The 17,710-nt window shown below is 38.9% G+C and overlaps 1 protein-coding gene across 5 annotated transcripts in view; it reads left to right on the forward strand.

Annotated features, from left to right (window-relative positions):
- The window catches only part of COL14A1 (collagen type XIV alpha 1 chain), a 115,612-nt gene that overhangs the window by 93,451 nt on the left and 4,451 nt on the right, over nt 1-17,710 (forward strand). For all 5 annotated transcript variants that reach the window (XR_009489189.1, XM_059866049.1, XM_059866058.1 and 2 more), the window contains exons 39-45: nt 1,026-1,079; nt 1,519-1,572; nt 7,296-7,349; nt 8,237-8,308; nt 10,336-10,371; nt 10,802-10,868; nt 11,383-11,571. Coding sequence is in view for 4 of the 5 variants with exons in the window: in XM_059866049.1 (XP_059722032.1) it covers nt 1,026-1,079; nt 1,519-1,572; nt 7,296-7,349; nt 8,237-8,308; nt 10,336-10,371; nt 10,802-10,868; nt 11,383-11,571 (526 nt within the window). In the remaining variant the exon portion in view is untranslated. The remainder of the gene's footprint in view (nt 1-1,025; nt 1,080-1,518; nt 1,573-7,295; nt 7,350-8,236; nt 8,309-10,335; nt 10,372-10,801; nt 10,869-11,382; nt 11,572-17,710) is intronic.

The following is a 17,710-nucleotide window of genomic DNA, read 5'->3' on the forward strand; positions in this document are numbered from 1 at the left end:
TCATCTGAAAGTATTTGATTGCAGGTTGAATATGACTTGGGTATTAGCATCCAAGCCTGGAGTCAAATGAAAATAAATTGCAGTGGGGGTTGTGACATGGCACTAGACCAAAATGTTAATATTTTCTCTTTTTCTGGCTGTACTGCTCATTTCAGATCAGTTCTGACTTGAAAGGTGTACCCAAGCAAGAACACCATATTCCCTGCCAAAATTAGGCAATAATTTTCATTACATAATAAAATCTATCATCAGAGGAAGTGATTAGGCCTGGATTTGCAAGGCTGTTGTGAAATGTCACAGCATTTCATCACAAATAAACATAGTTAGAGTAATGAACCAGTAGCAATTATCTTGTTTCATACAGCTCTCCAGTAGATGGGTACAGACAAGCCTAGAAAATTAGTAATACATATATTACTTTCTGCTAGGTTTTTTTCCAGATTTACTACATTATAATAAAATTCCATCCTTTTCCAGCCTATATGATACTAATGAAAAATATAATGGTTTACCAAAGCTGTATATTCTTGTTTATGTTGTCATAGAGAATAATAAGAATACTTCAATTAGAAGAGCAGTTATTTCATAGAGAAATTGTTTTTTTATAAAAGTTAATGTTGATTTATTATCTAGAAAAGTATGTTCTTCTCATGCATATGTACCATAGAAACATTCCTAGTTTCCACAGAAAACCCATTTTATTCACCATTATTGGAGATACTGCTGAGGCCTGAAGTGAAACCAATTCCTTTAAAGGGAAAAAGAAAATTGCTACCTTTTTTTTTGTAACAAAATGATTATAGTTTTATTAGGTTACTTATGAAACTTTTTAAAATTAAGGGTTTTTTTAATGTTTATAACTTCTATATTTGCATAAGAGTTGTCTTTCAGAAAGAAACATAGTTTGTTTTCTTAATGGTTTCCTTTTTTTTTTTTTTTTTTTTTTTTAAGAAGCTGAAGGGAGCTATTAAAAATAGAAAAGAAACCATGTATTTTGTTTACTATGTGTGATTGTTTATTTGCAGGGGCCACCAGGTGAAAAGGGAGAGAAGGGAGATCTTGGTTTTCCTGGCCTGCAGGTATTCCCTATTGCATACCCTGTCACTTGCTAAGTTTGAATGTTGAATTGACTTCATTGTGAGCTTAGGGCACATTTTACAAGCTGCTGAGAAATTACTGTTGGGGTGAATTTGAGCAGGGGTTTAGAAAGATGAGGAATCCAAGGTATGCTAGTGTGCAGCGCTGATTCACTTGGGCCTGAAGAGCTGGTTACTTTCTTGTTTAATGCTGAAATTGTGTCTATATAGACTCAACATCTCTGCATTTTAATGATGTGTGTTTACCCATCTCTCATTTCACAGGAATACCTTCTTTACTGAATCTCTTCTTTGGCACCACCCATTATTGCGCTTCCTAGTTCCATTTCTCCAAAACATGTCATACAGTTTCACTCAAAAATTATTTAGTTGGATTCTGTTAATTTGATCTCCTCATTTTCTCTCCTTTTATAATGCTTAGGGTGTCCCAGGAGCCTCAGGTTCACCGGGAAGAGATGGAGCTCAAGGTCAAAGGGTAAGCTAAAATGAGTACGTTTTACATGTGTTTTGTTCCCATTCCATCATGGAAATGTTTCCCACCATGGTTGATTTATTATAATTTATGCCACCTCAGTCCTTTCTGGAGATTATCTCTCTGTGTCAATAGGCACAGGAGAGTGGACATCCTTCTGCCTGCTGATGAGGGTTGAGATGTGTAATGGGACCCCTGCACAATGCCTGTGCTTCGTGCATTTGGTAGAAGTAGATGTCACTCGTGTTCAGCATTGCCAATTAATCTCTTGGCTTATATATTTAAAACTAAATGGTTGTTAAATGGTGTATAATTAGTATGCAATCCAAGGCAATGATCTAAATTTGCTTTCTAGCTAAGTAAGGAAACAGAGACAACTACAAGGAAATTTAACATTGAATGTAGAATGATACCTGCAGAAACAGTTGACATGAAGAAAAGATGAAAGATAATACCAAAATTTAGTCAAACTTATTCTGCTCCTGGTGAAACAACTGCAGATTCTTACAGTCTGTCTAGGAGTCAGTAAAAGAAAATTCATTTTCATTTGTGCAGTTAAGCCTGTAAGTCCTCTTCTTTGTCTCCTTGGGGAGACTTCTGTTTCATTATTAGTCAGACTCTGGAAAGTTATTGTTAGCATAGTACTACATTTCTGTCTACAGCAGAAGTTCATTATGAAATATGACTTTTCAGTTTCATTTGAGCAAGATTTACATATTCATGATCCTTTTTTTGGAAATGCTAATGTAGCTTGAACTTCAGAGAAATCTGGAATTCTTTGATTTTCTGACCTTGTTATAAAAAAACCAAACCCTGTAGCAAAACATGTATTTGAACTCACTGTTATGAATTTAAACATTGGCATATCTTTATGTCTAGAAGTAATTCCACTGAAGTTACTGTAGAATTTGGGAAATAGATAAATGTTTCTTTTTTCCTCTAAAAATCAAGAAAATAAAGGCATTTTATTAATATAAAGATTTATGCCATGTTATCATCAGATGAATAGTTTAATTGGAGGAATAGCCTTCTAATTTTCAATTAAATTGTATTGAAATATGTAAGTAAATGCATTTTCCCCCTACTTTATAATACCATGATGTATTATGGTTCTGTATGGTTTTATGTCTTCTTTTTGGCTGCATTGGAATATTTCCCTCTAAACTGCCTAACTTTCATGCCACCTGTTCATCTCCAGGCTCACAGAGACCTGGAACCTGATGAACATTTGGGTTTTTGCCATGTTCTGCCTGGTCTTGGTCCTGGACAAGTTGAGATGGTGCTAAATAAACATTGTCCAAGTGAGCTCTGTGTGCCTCCTCCCCCTGCATTCCTGATCATGAGGGATGCTGAGGCGCCTGCAGTGGAAGGAGAAAAGAGCTCTGTGCTTTGGTGTTATTCTGTAGCTGACTTGATATTTAGCAGAGGATGCCCTCAGCCATGCCTTGATGCCAGCCAGCAGTTCAGAAGGGCTCTAGTCCTCCCACATGTGGCAGTTACCAGGTTGTTGCCAAGATGGTATTCCAGAGAAAAGCCGAGGAACATTAGTGCAGCAAAGGCTTTTGATACAGCCTGGAAAAGTCATATGGTGTTTATTCTGTAGAATGCCCCACTGTTGTCTATAAAAAGGTAGGGCAATTACATAAATTGCCTGTTTTTATAGATACAGTAATGATGCTTTGTTTGTGTGTCCTCTTTCTTCTCTGCTATTAATCACGGGAGCTGGATAAACAGCCCAGAACACATAAAATTAGTTCTGTTAGCCTGGTATTGTCTCTGTGCAACCCTTATGCAATGCTGTCCAGCTGTAATTATTTCTATGGCAACAAATAATTATGCTATACTGATTTTATGGTGTTGTAACTCATTTGATTCCTGTGAAGTTATGACAACATGAAATTGCTTTTAATGGGCAAAGGTCCAAACCAATTATTTCACTGCAGTCTCTTTGAAGACCCAGCACTTAAAAAAGAGAGAATTCTGAAGGGCATAACTGCAGCAGCAAAGGGGAACTGGAAAATTCCTGAGAAGTAAATTGCTTTTTGTATAATGTTCCTTTTGTTGGGTTTTCTCCTGTTGGCCAAGATGCCAAACTGTTTTGCAAGTATTATACTACTAGAACTGAGATTTTCTGCATTTTTCTTAGCTTGGTTATCCCTTTCTCTTTAGTATTTATTGATCTTTAAATATTTTAATAACAGTGGTACTTGTGCTGTAGAGTACTTAGGCAGGCTGCTAAATCACACTGATTTTAGTGGGTGGTAAGCACAGGGCTGATATTTGAGGGATCTCTGAGAACTTTGGGTATAATGTGACTCATGAAGTGCTGGAATGGAGATTCTTTTTCCTTCAGTTCCTGATAATTGGAGTCACTTCACTTTTACAGTTTGTTTTCCCTTCTTTTTGTTTTGATTTCTAGTGTTCATACTTCCTGATTTTCTTTTTGAAATCAGTTGAGGAGAGGGTTTGATTTTCCTTTCTTAATGTTGTAATTCAACACTTAATCTGTAAAATTTCTTTTTTATATTTCTGAACTTGGTTTTTAGTCCCTGACTCATTTACTTTTTCATGGTTTTAGAAAGAAATAGAACATCTTCCCTGTCAGTTATGTGAATTAATAAAAAGGTCATTTTCATAATGGCATATCCTCCCTATGAAGAAGAATGGGATGTAATAACAATACTTTGGGAAAGTTGAATCAGAGTAAAAAAAGTTTTTTCTGATAATAAAGCAAATATTCAGAATATGCATGACAATATTTTATACCTGTCTGGTAACCTGTTTAAATCTGCATCTCAGACTCCATGAGGAACAGTCCCCTCCTCTTTCATCCGCTTCCAGAGTCTCAGGAAAGATATTATAAATGTAAAACAACTTATTTTTATTGTATGGCTGTTGCTGTGGTTGTTTGGTGTCCTTTCTTGCTGCCCCATATTTGCAGCTAGCCGTATAGGGGAGTTTTATTAAACAGAACAGATGTTCTCTTTAATGTTTCTCCACCAACAGTCCCAAGCATTTCATGTTGAAAGACAGATCTTGAATTGGCAGTCATGTGTCCCAGGCTGCAGGGGTTTTTTAAAAGGCTCTACATGAAAGTCTTTCAAGCCTGGCTCAGTAGCTTCAGTCAAGTTTTTGCTGGTACCTAGCCCTACTTGAAAAGTCACCTCTCCACAAGTTGCCTCAAACATTTTCCAGGCTACAGAAAGCTCAAGGGTTTATGATGAGGTCAGCAGCAGTACTGATTTCAGCACCCTTGAGGTTTTACCAGTGATGCCACTTGTATTTTTGCAAATAAAATCTCTTCTAAAATTTCTGTCAGAGCTGCATTCTTTCTCTAGAACTTTTTTTCATGCCATTAACAAAATATGTCTTCGTTTAAATTTACTTTCCAAAATGATATAAACCTTGATTTTAAGACCTACATCCTAGGTGACACATCAAAATCTGTCCTATCCTGTTCTTGGACATGCAGTTCCATGGGAGGGAATCAGTGGCTTTGTGCAGAGTCATTTCTATCCTGGATGTGACAGAGCTATGTAATTCCTCCAGTGTGCTATGTAATTCCTCCAGTCATCCCCCTTGGATTAGAGGTGGTTAGGCAAAGAGGAGAATTCAATAAATGGGAGATTAAATAGCATCTACAGGGCTTCAGTACTCAGAATACAACTTTGTGAATTCTCACTGTGCTCTATTTTCTTCTGCATTACACAAACCAAAAATTATGGGAGAAAGAGCCAGAAGAAATAAATTCCCACTCTTCCTGCCAATTTCCTGGTACTTACTAATCTCTGCTCTCAGCTCAAAAGTTTAGATAGAATGAGTGTCAGATCCATTCTGGCCATCAGGTGGATCATCTTCAGATGCTGCTAGCAGCACAAACAAATACCTTCAGTCTTTTACCAGCATGAGAGAATAGGTATTGCCATACTCTTTCTTGAACCAGGCTTCTATTTGAGTTACATATAGCAATTTTCACATCTAGCAAATGAAGCAGGAGGTGATCTTTTGTGGGAGATACAGACACAATGCCAAGAGAAATAAACCCTAGGAGAATAGACAGGAGGTGATTACTGAGCAGCCAGGAGTAAGAGCACTGCTCAGAAGGAGGAAATTGTGAAATATATTCTAAGAAAATGTACTGCTGATCATACTGTTAATTCTACTCTTTGGCTGGGGTGGGAGAAGAGAAAGACATACGGTTTGCTTTTTCTTTAGAAGCTTGTATGAATCCACACTAGATCCTAGAAGTCTGTGGAAAGCACTGTATTTCCCTCCTCCTAGTTAAATTAAGCCCTTAAAAGGGTCAAATGAGTTTTCATCCTGCTTTGGAACTGAGAAAAAATAATTAGATGTTTTACATCTTTGCTTTGAAAAGTGAAACATGAAGGTATCAGCTTCATCCGGCTACACATCTGGAATATGAAGGTATTTCCTTATCAAGTCTAAGGATGACTAGATAACATAATGAGAGTTGACTTGTGCCTTGTTTTATCATCAAAACACCCATCCACTAGAGCTTTTAAAAAACCTTTCCAGGTATATGGCAGATAATATTATTCCCCAGCCATTTTTATGCCATATGATTGCAGATTTTAATAATATTTTCCAAATTGTGCAAAGCATGAAACTAGTAGTATATGTTATATTCATTGCTAAAACCATGTCAGAAACAAAGATTTGGGAAAAAATACAAACCAAAAAAGTTGTAAACTTTTCTTCTGAAGCTCCATGAGATACTGAGGCCTGGAATGTTCTTTACCGTGTGTGTCACCATAAACATTTTCAAACAGTTCAGCAATAAACTAAACACTTTCCAGCATAAACCACCTTTCAAACTGGTCTTGAGCCAGAGGTAAAACAATATATCTCCTGTTCAGGCTGTGTAGTAATTAAAGAATTGTCTAATCACCAGGCTGGTCAGAAACCCAAGCTTTATAGCATGTGGATAAAAAATGCACGTATTGGTTAATTTATATTAACTAAATTATCTTTTGTAAAGTAAAGAATACTTTACAAATAATACACTTTATTAATAGTGTATTTTCTTCTACATCTGGTCAGTCTTTTTTTCTGTGATGTACTCACTTTCCAGTTTCCAAGTTATCTTTAGTTTTTGGCAGTTGTTTCTGGAAGCTCTGAGGCACGTTCCTAATGGAAAGCACATGAGCATTCCCGCTGCTTCCCGAAGCAGGACCTCAGTGATGGCTGGAGCCCATGAGCAGCACTGCTGGGCACAGACATCCACTCTCTGTTGCCATCTTTCAGCACCTCATCAGTGGGACTCTGAATGCCTGCAACCAGTGAGAACAGATGTAGAAATGTGACCCTGTGGTAGAGAGGTTTGACAGCAAACCCTCTCGTTTATTTCCCTACAGAAGTGTTCTAAGTGAAATTCACTCAGAGATGGAAATTGCCAGTAGGAGGAATTTTGTACTGTTTTTTTTCTTCAGAAAACCTGTGTGACTATCTGGTTTGGTTCTTTTTTTTAATCTTGGTAACACTATAGCTTCTTTTTCAGAAATAAACCCTCCCCAGGGCAAAGAATGAGATTTGTTTGTAAGAGACCACTACCAACAGGTATTAATTTAGGAAGAAAACAAATAACACAACAGCAAAGCAAAACAAAACCAAAGAACAAAAGTAAAAAATTCTGCTAGATTAAACAGAACAGATTCATGAAGTACATATGAAAAGCTGATGAAATTGCATTTATTTATCTTTTATAGGGCTTTCCTGGCAAGGATGGACCCACAGGCCCACAAGGACCTCCTGGCCCAATGGTGAGTATTGCCCATGGAATTTCTTACTGCAAAAGTCAGCAGGATTTTGGGGGGATTATGGTCACCCTGTTATCTATGCTACAGTGGATAGAGCAAGGCCAAGGGAAGTCAGAATTCTCATGATGCACAGAGTTGGCAGAGAGCTGCTTGTCCAGTGTAATTTCTTTCCACTCCTACTTAGCTCAAGAAGAAAATGTCTCCCATGGGAAGGGGAGAGAGTTGTTCTGTCAATAGATTGATAGTTTGTTCTTAGTCAAGCAACTGCACTATAAAGAGGGAATTACTGCTTTCAACATTTGAAACAAGACTTTCTTTTTGTCAAAAATTCCAATGAGGACTGTTAGCTGAAGTGAACCATCAAGTTTTACTTGGTTTAGAGGCTGGAGGTGAGCACAGGTGCTCACATGGAGTAATCAAGGAAGACAGCAGAGGCTACATCCAGCCTCTAATGCAGGACATATGTTGCCTTCAGAATCAGTCTCAGCCTTCTCAGTTAGGGCAGCTAGGCAAAGTTAATGCCTTCTTAATAAATTTAAAAGATTAGATGAAGGTGCTGGTTGTACTGAGTATTCTCCAAGACATCTTGTTGTTTTTTTACAAAGACCATTCTGAGTCATCCCCCTTGAACCCAGTATTGACATCACAGGATTTAGTCCAGTGGTTCAGCAATTTCTGCCTGTTCCAGAAAGCAGCCCAAGTTATTTTTCTCAAGTGCTTTTCTCAGAGCTGTGCTTATGGTGCTCTTTTTCCTGCAAATTGTATTTCTTAGTTTTCTCTCTGGGAATCTTCAGTCTTTGACGGACAGAACTGTCTGTGCACTTTTCCTCATCAGGACTCATGGATGTTGATTGTCATCACCTCTATTTTCTTCCTCTTTTTCCACATAGGGCATACCTGGTGCTCCAGGTGTTCCAGGTGTTACTGGAAGTCAAGGGCCACAAGGTGATGTTGGAGCTCCTGTAAGTAAAACTAATTAATATTTCACTGTCTGCTGTTGTGCATTGGTTGGTTGCTGAGCCTGGCTTCCCTGTTTGACAGAACTCCTCAATATTTATTGCCTATGATCTGTTTGCAGTTAGTGGCTAAGTTAAACATCATATTGACCTTTCTTTGTTCATTCTTTGTAATTAAATATATTTGTTGATCTTACATACAATGTTTGGAATATAGGGATTAGAGTCAAAACACAAAATTAAAACACAGAAGTTAAAAATACAACTATGTAAATTTGTAGTCTTTGTGTTCTTCTTTTTTTTCCCTTTGCCCTTCCAGTGACTCTCTGGAAATTCAAGTATTTGTTAACCTGAATATTTCCAATATATTATTCTGATTTCCAAACCGTGAAAATAATATATGAATAAAAGCCTTGCTTTTGAGGTTACTCTGTGTTTAAATCAGAACAAATGACTAATGACTTTTTATATGACTTATGTAATTTTTGGAAAATTATATCCTCTATATCTAAAATTAGTATTAGGAACCTCCAATATTAAGTTCATCTCTCAGATGTTATTTTTTTTTGAACTATTTAAAAAACCTCAGAACAAAACATTTTGACTGGAAGAAAGGAATACAACTATGAAACCAATGTGTATTTTATGTAAAAGAGAATATTTATAGTGGACTTTTTTGTCTCTGTAAGAGTTCAGACAATATTATGTATTCATCTTTTAACATTTGAATACCTGTTGTGAGCAGTTACAAAGCCTGCTCAGCTTTTTCCCATCTATTGGAGTAAACATCCTATTTAATTTTTATAGACATCAGGATGGGATGGTGTGTATATTTCTGACTCTTGTAGAGTAGAATAGAAATTTTTTTTTTCCAAAATCCAGTTTGATTTGGAGATTTAGCCAATGCAAGCATTTTCATTTGGTTAAGTGGAAATGTAATTAAATTGACTGATAATACATAAGCAAGGATAATAATCTAATGCCCAGTTCTGCATACTTTCTAAGTGCAATCATGGAATCTATAAAGGAGATTTGATGAGCTATGGAACCTTTACTATAAATATATAACATGTTAACTATGCAGTTCCTGTCCAAACACATGTTCCATATACTGAACAAAATTTTTAGAATGTAGATATTCCTGTGAGTCATGCCAGAGCTCTGCTGTGCATGGTTAGACTCTAGTTGTGCAGAAAAAAACTGGTGGCTGAAAAATTACTGAGCTTTCTATTCCAAAATAGAGTTATAGAATAGAGTCCTTAGAAATAGTCTTTTAGTCTTAGTAGGAGTTTCTTCCCTCCAAGGATAGAATAAGCTGTGCTTAACCATGCCTCTGTCAGCTGGTTACCTACACAGAAGCACAGAACAGTCTAAGTTGGAAGGGAACCACCAGGATCAAGTCCAGCTCCCAAATGTTTGGCCCATACAGGCATCAAACCCATGGCCTTGGTGATATTAGCACCAGGCTCTGACCAACAGACCTTTCCTTCTTCAGGAGTTCCTGAGAAATGTGTAGCCTACTCCAAAAACTGACATTGGTGAAGTTGCAAGTGCCCTAGACAGCTTGTTTCAATCCATAATCCTCCTCACCATCATTACAGTTTTATATCATCCTTAATATCAAATGTAATTTTCTCTGCAGTTTAATCCCATGGCTTGCTCTGTTCATAGTGGATGCAGAGTCTCAGTACAGCAAATTTCAAGCTGCTATTTTGCAAAGATTAGACCTGTTTCAGCCATGTGAAATGCATCATGTGGTGGCCTGACCTTACTATCATTTTGAATAAGTGAATTCAGTGTGTGGCAAACACTTGCGAAAGTCATTGTACCCATGTAATTGCCAAAGGTGAACATTTTGTTGAGTACTGAAATGATAGAAGTGTATTTGTCACTGTCACATAACCTCCTGAAAGCTTGCTTATTATTTATTTCTTCTCCCTTTACTATGAACCTGCAAGGCAGACAAAGTTCAGGTGTTAAAAATTTTGAACGGAACAAGATGAGAATTAATTTTGTATTAAATCTTTTCATAGGGTCCTCCTGGAGCTAAGGGGGAAAGGGGTGAAAGGGTAAGTCTATGTTCATGTTTGCTGTTGGGTTTTTTCCTGCCTGGCCTTCTGTCTCATAAAGAGCTTTTCCAAAAAAATTATGTTTCTCTGTGTTTACAGGCACAGTAGATTTATCTTTGCAATTAAGCAAACTTTCCTTTTTTTCCAGACAAGGTCTTTTATATAGCTACATTAATGTTTCAAAGGTGGAAAGGATGTGGCAGTAAGCATGCATCCAAATCTCTCATTAGGGTTATCTCCTCAGACCTCTGATTGCTGGCCAAAAAGAGAAATGGGAACCAGTGAAATCACAAAGTTTCTTTGGCTTTCCTCTCTCATCTGTGAGGATATGATGTCTCAGCAATAATAAATATCCTTCTTTGCTCCAAGTGCTGTCAGCACAGAACTGACTCAGGAAACTGTTTCATGACTCCGTGCTGTTGTTATCCAGGGCGATCTCCAGTCCCAAGCAATGGTCCGGGCTGTTGCTCGTCAAGTGTGTGAGCAGCTCATCCAAGGCAAGTACATGGACAGTCCACGTGCTTCTCTCTCTGGAATGGATCTTTTCCTGCCACAGCTACTTACAAATATGACACTTTGCAAAATATCCAAGGGGTTCTGTTTGTTTTAGACTAGACAGCTGAGATTTATGTTTCAACTAGATTTACGTTCAACCGGATTTATGTCCAACTAGAGCTGATTAGCATCAGCCTTCTGAAAAAAACTGGAATTGTCTCCAAGCTATTACAGTATACAGAAGCTTCTGCTGCACCAATTTTGAATTTTTATAGACATAAAATACAAAAGCCCCCCAAACTCTTACCAAAGTAAGAAAATAAAATCTTGCACAACAGTTCTTCCATTTTCTGCGCACTCCCTAACCTACTGTTTCTCCCCCAACAAGTGCACAACTTCATAATACCAAAGCATGACAGACCACAGCCTTGAGAACCTGCCAGTACTCTGCTGAAACTTTGCTGAACCAGATTTTCCACTGCTAGTTGAAAATTACACCTTTTTTTTTCCTGACAGGTCATATGGCAAGATATAACTCGATTCTGAACCAGATTCCAAGCCAGTCTGTCTCAACACGAACCATCGCGGGACCTCCTGGTGAGCCAGGTCGGCCAGGGGCTCCAGGGCCACAGGGTGAGCAAGGATCACCAGGCATGCAAGGGTTTCCAGGAAGCCCTGGTCAGCCAGGAAGACCGGGAGAAAGAGGTAGGCTTCATATTTCACAGATATAAAATTATAGCTCCCTTTCATGATGCATTCTAATAGCTTTTGTCTCCTGTCTACATGTGAAAGCAACATTTTCTCACTAATTAATTGGTGAGCTTAACACAGACCATAATGAAAGCTTGGGAGACTCGGTCATGAAAGTCATGCAGGCTTTGCCAAGTGTCATTTGGCAGGATCAGACAGAGGTTTAGTGTTTAAACTGATGAAGATTGGTGGAATCTAATTGTGCACATCCCATCATGTTTCTTAGTAAGACTCCGAAGTGAGTAGAATTTCTAAATATATAAGTGAAAGAGCAATTGAAGAAAGATGCAAAACTGACAACTATGTTGGGGAAATGCTGAGCTTTTCTGATAACTTCAGATGTGTCAGTCCAGGAATTTGTGAGTCATGACCACCTGAAAGGAGCAAGATTGATAAGAATAGAGAAAAATTCCTAGTTTGAGGGGCTGAGAGAATCAAGAAGAGGAAAGGATGAGGTCAGGCAGAAGTAATACACAACATTTACAAGAATTCTCTTCTGTATTCTCATATGAAGCCTAGATCCCATTCTCCCTTCCTCCATGAGCATTGTCTAATAACAAAACAAGTTCCACGTTTGATTTACTCTCTTTCTGTGCAGCCTGGGCTATCTTTGGTGTCCCAGAGTAGCACTAACCTCAGGACATAATACTGAGAAGATCTATAATTGTGAAAGTGCTCTGAAGAACATCACATGAGGAGGTGACCAAAAACCCAAGAGACAAATGTGATATTCACAAGCAGTGAATTGGTGTTGCTGTTACAAAATCTGCCAACTGGGGTTTTAAAAATTAATTGCTGTGTAGACTGTTCAGGAACTTAATAGTTCCAGTTCACAGTAGCCATTATGACCCTAGTTATAACATTGTTTTCAATAGAAAGTCTTGGAGTGAACCTGTGAGTCTTGCCCTCAAGACTGTAAATTCCATTACCATTTTGAAAAAAGAGGCAAGGCTTCAGGTACTGACCCTTCAGTCCTGCTGTTGCCTGCTCCAGCTGAGCAAGAACCAGGCACTGTCCAGAAAGGAGGAGGAATGAGGGAGTGTGAGACAACGAGAAAAGAAGAATAGAAGAGACAGCAATCAAGGAACTGACTTTAAAAAGGGTGATCTGGAGACACTGAATGCAGATTTCAGAATATTTGATTCCACACTAGTATATTTTAAATCTTTCCCTTCTTTTTGGGGAGAGGTTTTTCAAGTTAGGACTTCAGAAAAGGGACACCCAAAATGCCAGGCTACAAAAAATGGAACATGTCCAACATGTTCTGTACTTTCCATTGTATTTGCTGAGCTGATGTCCAGACACACATTGTGGGATCCCAGAGTGATTAGATACAGTCATTTAAATGAAACACAATGTGGGTCAGCCCAGTGCAGACTGAGAAGCAGTACTGGCAGCAGAGTACAGAAAGTGTAAAAAGACATTAGAAAGAATATTGCCCCTTCCCTCTCTATTACCCTTTCTCCTCTATAGGGATAAGTGACGTTAGAAGGGGCTGATTTTGGCAGGTAGTGCTTGTGGGGAGTTTTATACTTGGTAGAGAGAAAGCTCTAATCAAGCATCCCTTCAGAACTGCAGTCAGATTTTCATAAAATGTGATACCAAATGTTGGGAGTGTTCTACAATATTTTCAACTTAAAATGAGGTTGTTTCAAGAATCAAGAATCCATGTGTAAACTCTAAGACAAAATAATTGGCTGGTTTATTTGGAGTTGGAATGGATGTTAGGACATTCAAATAACTGGAGCCTTGAACAGAATCTGGAAGAAAGATGAAGGAGCTCCTTCAGAAACTAGGCAAAAGTATATAATAATGTATTGCTCCTTGAAGATTTGATTTCTTCAGAAACAATTGAACTTTCAGACTGATGTGTGTTTGATGCAGTAGCACTTTTCTGATCAGGAAGATACCTTTTGCTGCAGACTCTTGGGGTATTTCTGATTTCTTTTCTCTAAGCTAACCTCAAAATGCAAAAATGAAAATTAAAAATTATTTAACCAGCTTCATGCTTGTGGAGAATGATTGGAAATTTTCATGGATTCCCAATTCTCACTAGATTCCTAATGCCATATCATACACAGAAGCGGCAGACTAAAATTGCTCAGCTTCTGGATAGAAGGGTTTTAAAGTTTCCAGTGACAAGAAAGAGGAGGGTAAATGGTGTCAGACTCCATCCCTTGCTATGTTCTGAAACATCATTTGCATTTAATTTGTTCAGCAAACACAATGTATCGTCCTGTCCTGAAGATCTCCAGCCAGCCACCTGGAAGTCTTTATGTAAAATGTGTTTCTTCTCACTGATGTCATCAGCATTTTGGTTGTATATGAAGCCAATTTCATGTTCAAACCCAGTGCCAGATTAGTAACTCTGAAAGTCAGGCTCCACGTTTAAGTTCAGAAAATGTCCTGCAACAGAGTGTGCTAAGAAGTGTCATTAGAAAGAAAAAAACACCTTTGCTTATCTAGTAGTGTTGCCCTTCCCCCCTCAAACTGTTGGAATTGCTGCAGGAGCCTGTTACTGGCTCTGAGCTGAGTGGCAAGGTGGCAAGGTTCTGGTAGAGCAGGAAGATAGAAAGGTGGGGGGAGCCCAGATGTTTCTTTCAGCTCATCTCTCTTGCCTACCACCTCTTCAATCCCAGCCTGTAAGAAGGGGCACTTCAGAAGGCAGGTGTGGAACTGGTTAGAAATGGTGCACCAAAGAGACTGTACTGGGAATGTCAGCAGTGAGGGACATCAGTGAACTTCTCTGCTAACTTGCTTGGCCAACAGCTTCTTTTCCCTTGTTTTCCTTGTCACTCTGCCAGGCATTAATCAGAGACTTTGGAAAGAGACACGGATTGAGTGTATGGAGTTCTGTTAGAAACCTCCACTTGAACTTCTCAGTCCAAGATGTCCCGTTCCTGGATGGGATTCCTCTCACTAGTAACACACTGAGCTGGTCCTTCCAAGAAAGACCACCTCGGTGAGAAAGGACAAGTCCTTCTCTTGACAGATTCAGTTCTCAGTGTCTGTTGCCAGCTGAGAGGCCACGTTGTATTACCAGGCCCCTACAGTACATAATCCCAGATAAATTACTAGAATTTTGCTTTTTGCTTATTTGCATAAGTATAGGAGTTTGGAAAAAAACCAAACATTGACTATTCACAGCCCTCATCTCTATTTTAATTTTAACTAGCTCACAGCATTGGTTTCCATTTTCCTTTCAGCTAGTTTGAAGATGTTTTGTTTATGATCTGGGACTTAAACAGCTAGTGTCTGGCTTCTGAGTGCCCAGGAAGTGGTTGCACCTCTGCAAAATGGTATAGTAACCAAAAGAATCAACAAGTTTTTTTTCTTCTTTTTGGTTTCCAGTTATTTTTATAATACTTGGGTTGTTTTCTCAACTTTGTGGAAAAATGGAAAAGCCATGGTAAAAATTATTCTGAGGCACTGCTAACTTTCAGATGCTGTAAAAGTGCAGTTCTACTACTGAATGGACTTCAGCTCTTATGTGGTCTGAAGTGGTGAATAAAACTTACAGCTACTCAGCCCATCCCACTGTGATTAAAGTACAATAAATACCTAAGCTGTCACTGGGAAAGTTACTGTTCTCAAGCACAGCTTCATCCTTATTTGCTTCCTGGCTTCATATGAAAGAGCCAGTTAAACATGTGTTATCAAAAGACACATTTACAGCTATGATGGCAAAATTTCAGTGGAATTAAATTGAACTTTTGCCAGTTTTGTCAATTAAATATTTTTATTTCCAGTTTTAGCTCCATCTGGTTTAAAAAAGAAAAAAAATCACAGCCCTGTGTTATTTTACACTATGCTCACAGCTGAACATCTTGAAAAGAGGACATTTCTGGAAGTAGTTTAATTTTTCTTAAGTGCAATACATAGTTCTCCTCACAGGACTATTCTCTTAAAGACTAAATTAGATAAAGAACACCTGAGATTTCCATTTGTGCAGATACCATGGACATTTATTTTTCTTTGCTAGAGAATGTGTTCATGAGCTTGGTGTTGTTTTCAATAACTGATGCTATCAGAGTTATCTTTAGTGAAGGGTTGGAAATCATTGATTTCAGCTGCTTGTGATCTCCATGGGGCTGAAAGGAAGACATTGCTTATTTTGGATGGGGACAAGACATAAAGCCATGGTTAGCATGAAGGGGAGAGACACTTTGATGGTATTGCTGAAGCATGTCCTGAGCACAAACATGAAAGAAGTTCCTGGGACCTGAAGGCATTTTTAACTCAAATGGCAACTTTTGACACACACACTTTCATTCTGGGAGCAATTAACCATTGCAGGAACCTAAAATGCAGTTACACACAAGGGTGATGGCTTGCCTGGTTGGCTTTCTGTAAGCCATGCTCTGCTGGCACCAAAGATGACTTGGGTGAATTTTGAATATCTGCCATTTATTAGGAGTGAGCTAAGAGGTCTGGGAGTCTCTTCAGTCCCTTAGGGAAGTCCATGGCTCTAACTCATGAGCATTTTGCCTTAGCAGTAGGATATTTTTGCAACAGTGTTTATGTTCTCTTTAAGTTGGATAAACTTTACTGGAAATCAGACTAAAAGAAACCTGATGCAGACTTTTATCTTGGCCTTCAGTGTTTGCTTTCAAAGAAGGTTTGCCCTGCACAAGAGATTCATAATTTATTCTAGAATGAATGTTTTCTTCTTAGCCTGAGTAGATTTGTTCCATGTTTAGCATTTCTTACTGACATTTTATCCTGTGAACATCACATACGAGTGTGTAGTTTGGTGTGTGTTAATAATAATAACTGAGTGCATGGCAGGCTGTGATTTCAAAACATTGTGGCTGCTGCCTTTGAAGTCACCAAGTAATGTTACCATGCAGTAGGATAAGCAATGGTCCTTGTACTACACAGCTGTGTAGATTGCAGATGGTTGTAGTGGGTCAGTCTTCTCAGGAAAAAAGCAATTCACACAAACAGACTTTGCCTTTTGCAAAGGGCAAACCTTTCCCTGCAGGTCCTGTGTGGTAAGAGGTAATTTGGATACTTTTACCTTGTTATAAGGCCTGCAGTACAGAGAATTGCCATAGATGAGTTTCTGCATAAGTTTAAAGCAAGCTAGGGCTAAGCAAAATTTCAAGCATGTGGAAAAAACCACCACCACCCTTCCCTCAAAATTATGCAACTGAAGGAAATAAAAGGCAAAAAAGGGAAACAGGCAATGCCTTAAGTATGCCAGGACAGTGGCAAAGAACCTTGTAGAGGTAAGGTAAAGAGTTCATCCATGCTTTGGTTAAAAATTATGTGCTCCCTCTGGATTTACTGGTTGCAGTGGGGTAGCCTGTGTTTTCCATGTGCTTGGGTCAGACAGTTTGTTGCCCTAGAAGCCTCTTGTTCCTGCAGAAGACCCAGAACTCCTCCACAGCCACTGAATCCAGTTCAGCAGACTAATATTTGATAAACTTGATGTGAGGAATTCTTTGCCACGGATGGGTTTTAGTTACAATTTTTCCCACACTTAGACTCTTTATTTGCTTATTTACTTCCATTACAAATTAGCTTAAGAAGGTAAAAAAGATCTTCTGTGACTCCCTGAGGGGAAGCCTCATGGGGAGGGGCTGAGGCCACTTGGTTTGTTCAGCCAGGAGACTGAGGAGAGACCTCATTGCAGTTAGAACTTCCTTGTGGGGAGAGGAGGAGGCGCAGGCACTGATCTCTTCCCTGTGGTGACAGTGACAGAACCCAAGGGAATGGCCTGAGGTTGTCAGGGGAGGCACAGATTGGGTATCCGAAAAAGGTTCTTTACCCAGAGGGTGTTTGGGCACTGGAACAGCCTCCCAGGGCAGTAGGCACAGCACCAGCCTGACAGAGCTCAGGAAGCATTTGGACAATGCTCTCAGGCACAGGGTGTGACTCTTGTGATGGTGCAGGGCTGGGAACCAGACTTGATGATCTTTGTGGTGTCTTCCAACTCAGCACGTTCTGTGATTCTGTGATTCCTTGCAAAAATGAGGTGTTCTCCAGCTGTTTAGCCCTAAGAGGGGGCAGTTACCTGCGGGAAGGAGCCCAGTCACTTGAACTGTAGATATGGCCCCTTCCAGGGCAGCAGCTGTTTTCTTTGCTCTGT

This window comes from Haemorhous mexicanus, chromosome 1, assembly GCF_027477595.1.
Source record: "Haemorhous mexicanus isolate bHaeMex1 chromosome 1, bHaeMex1.pri, whole genome shotgun sequence".
NCBI classification, from domain to species: domain Eukaryota; kingdom Metazoa; phylum Chordata; class Aves; order Passeriformes; family Fringillidae; genus Haemorhous; species Haemorhous mexicanus.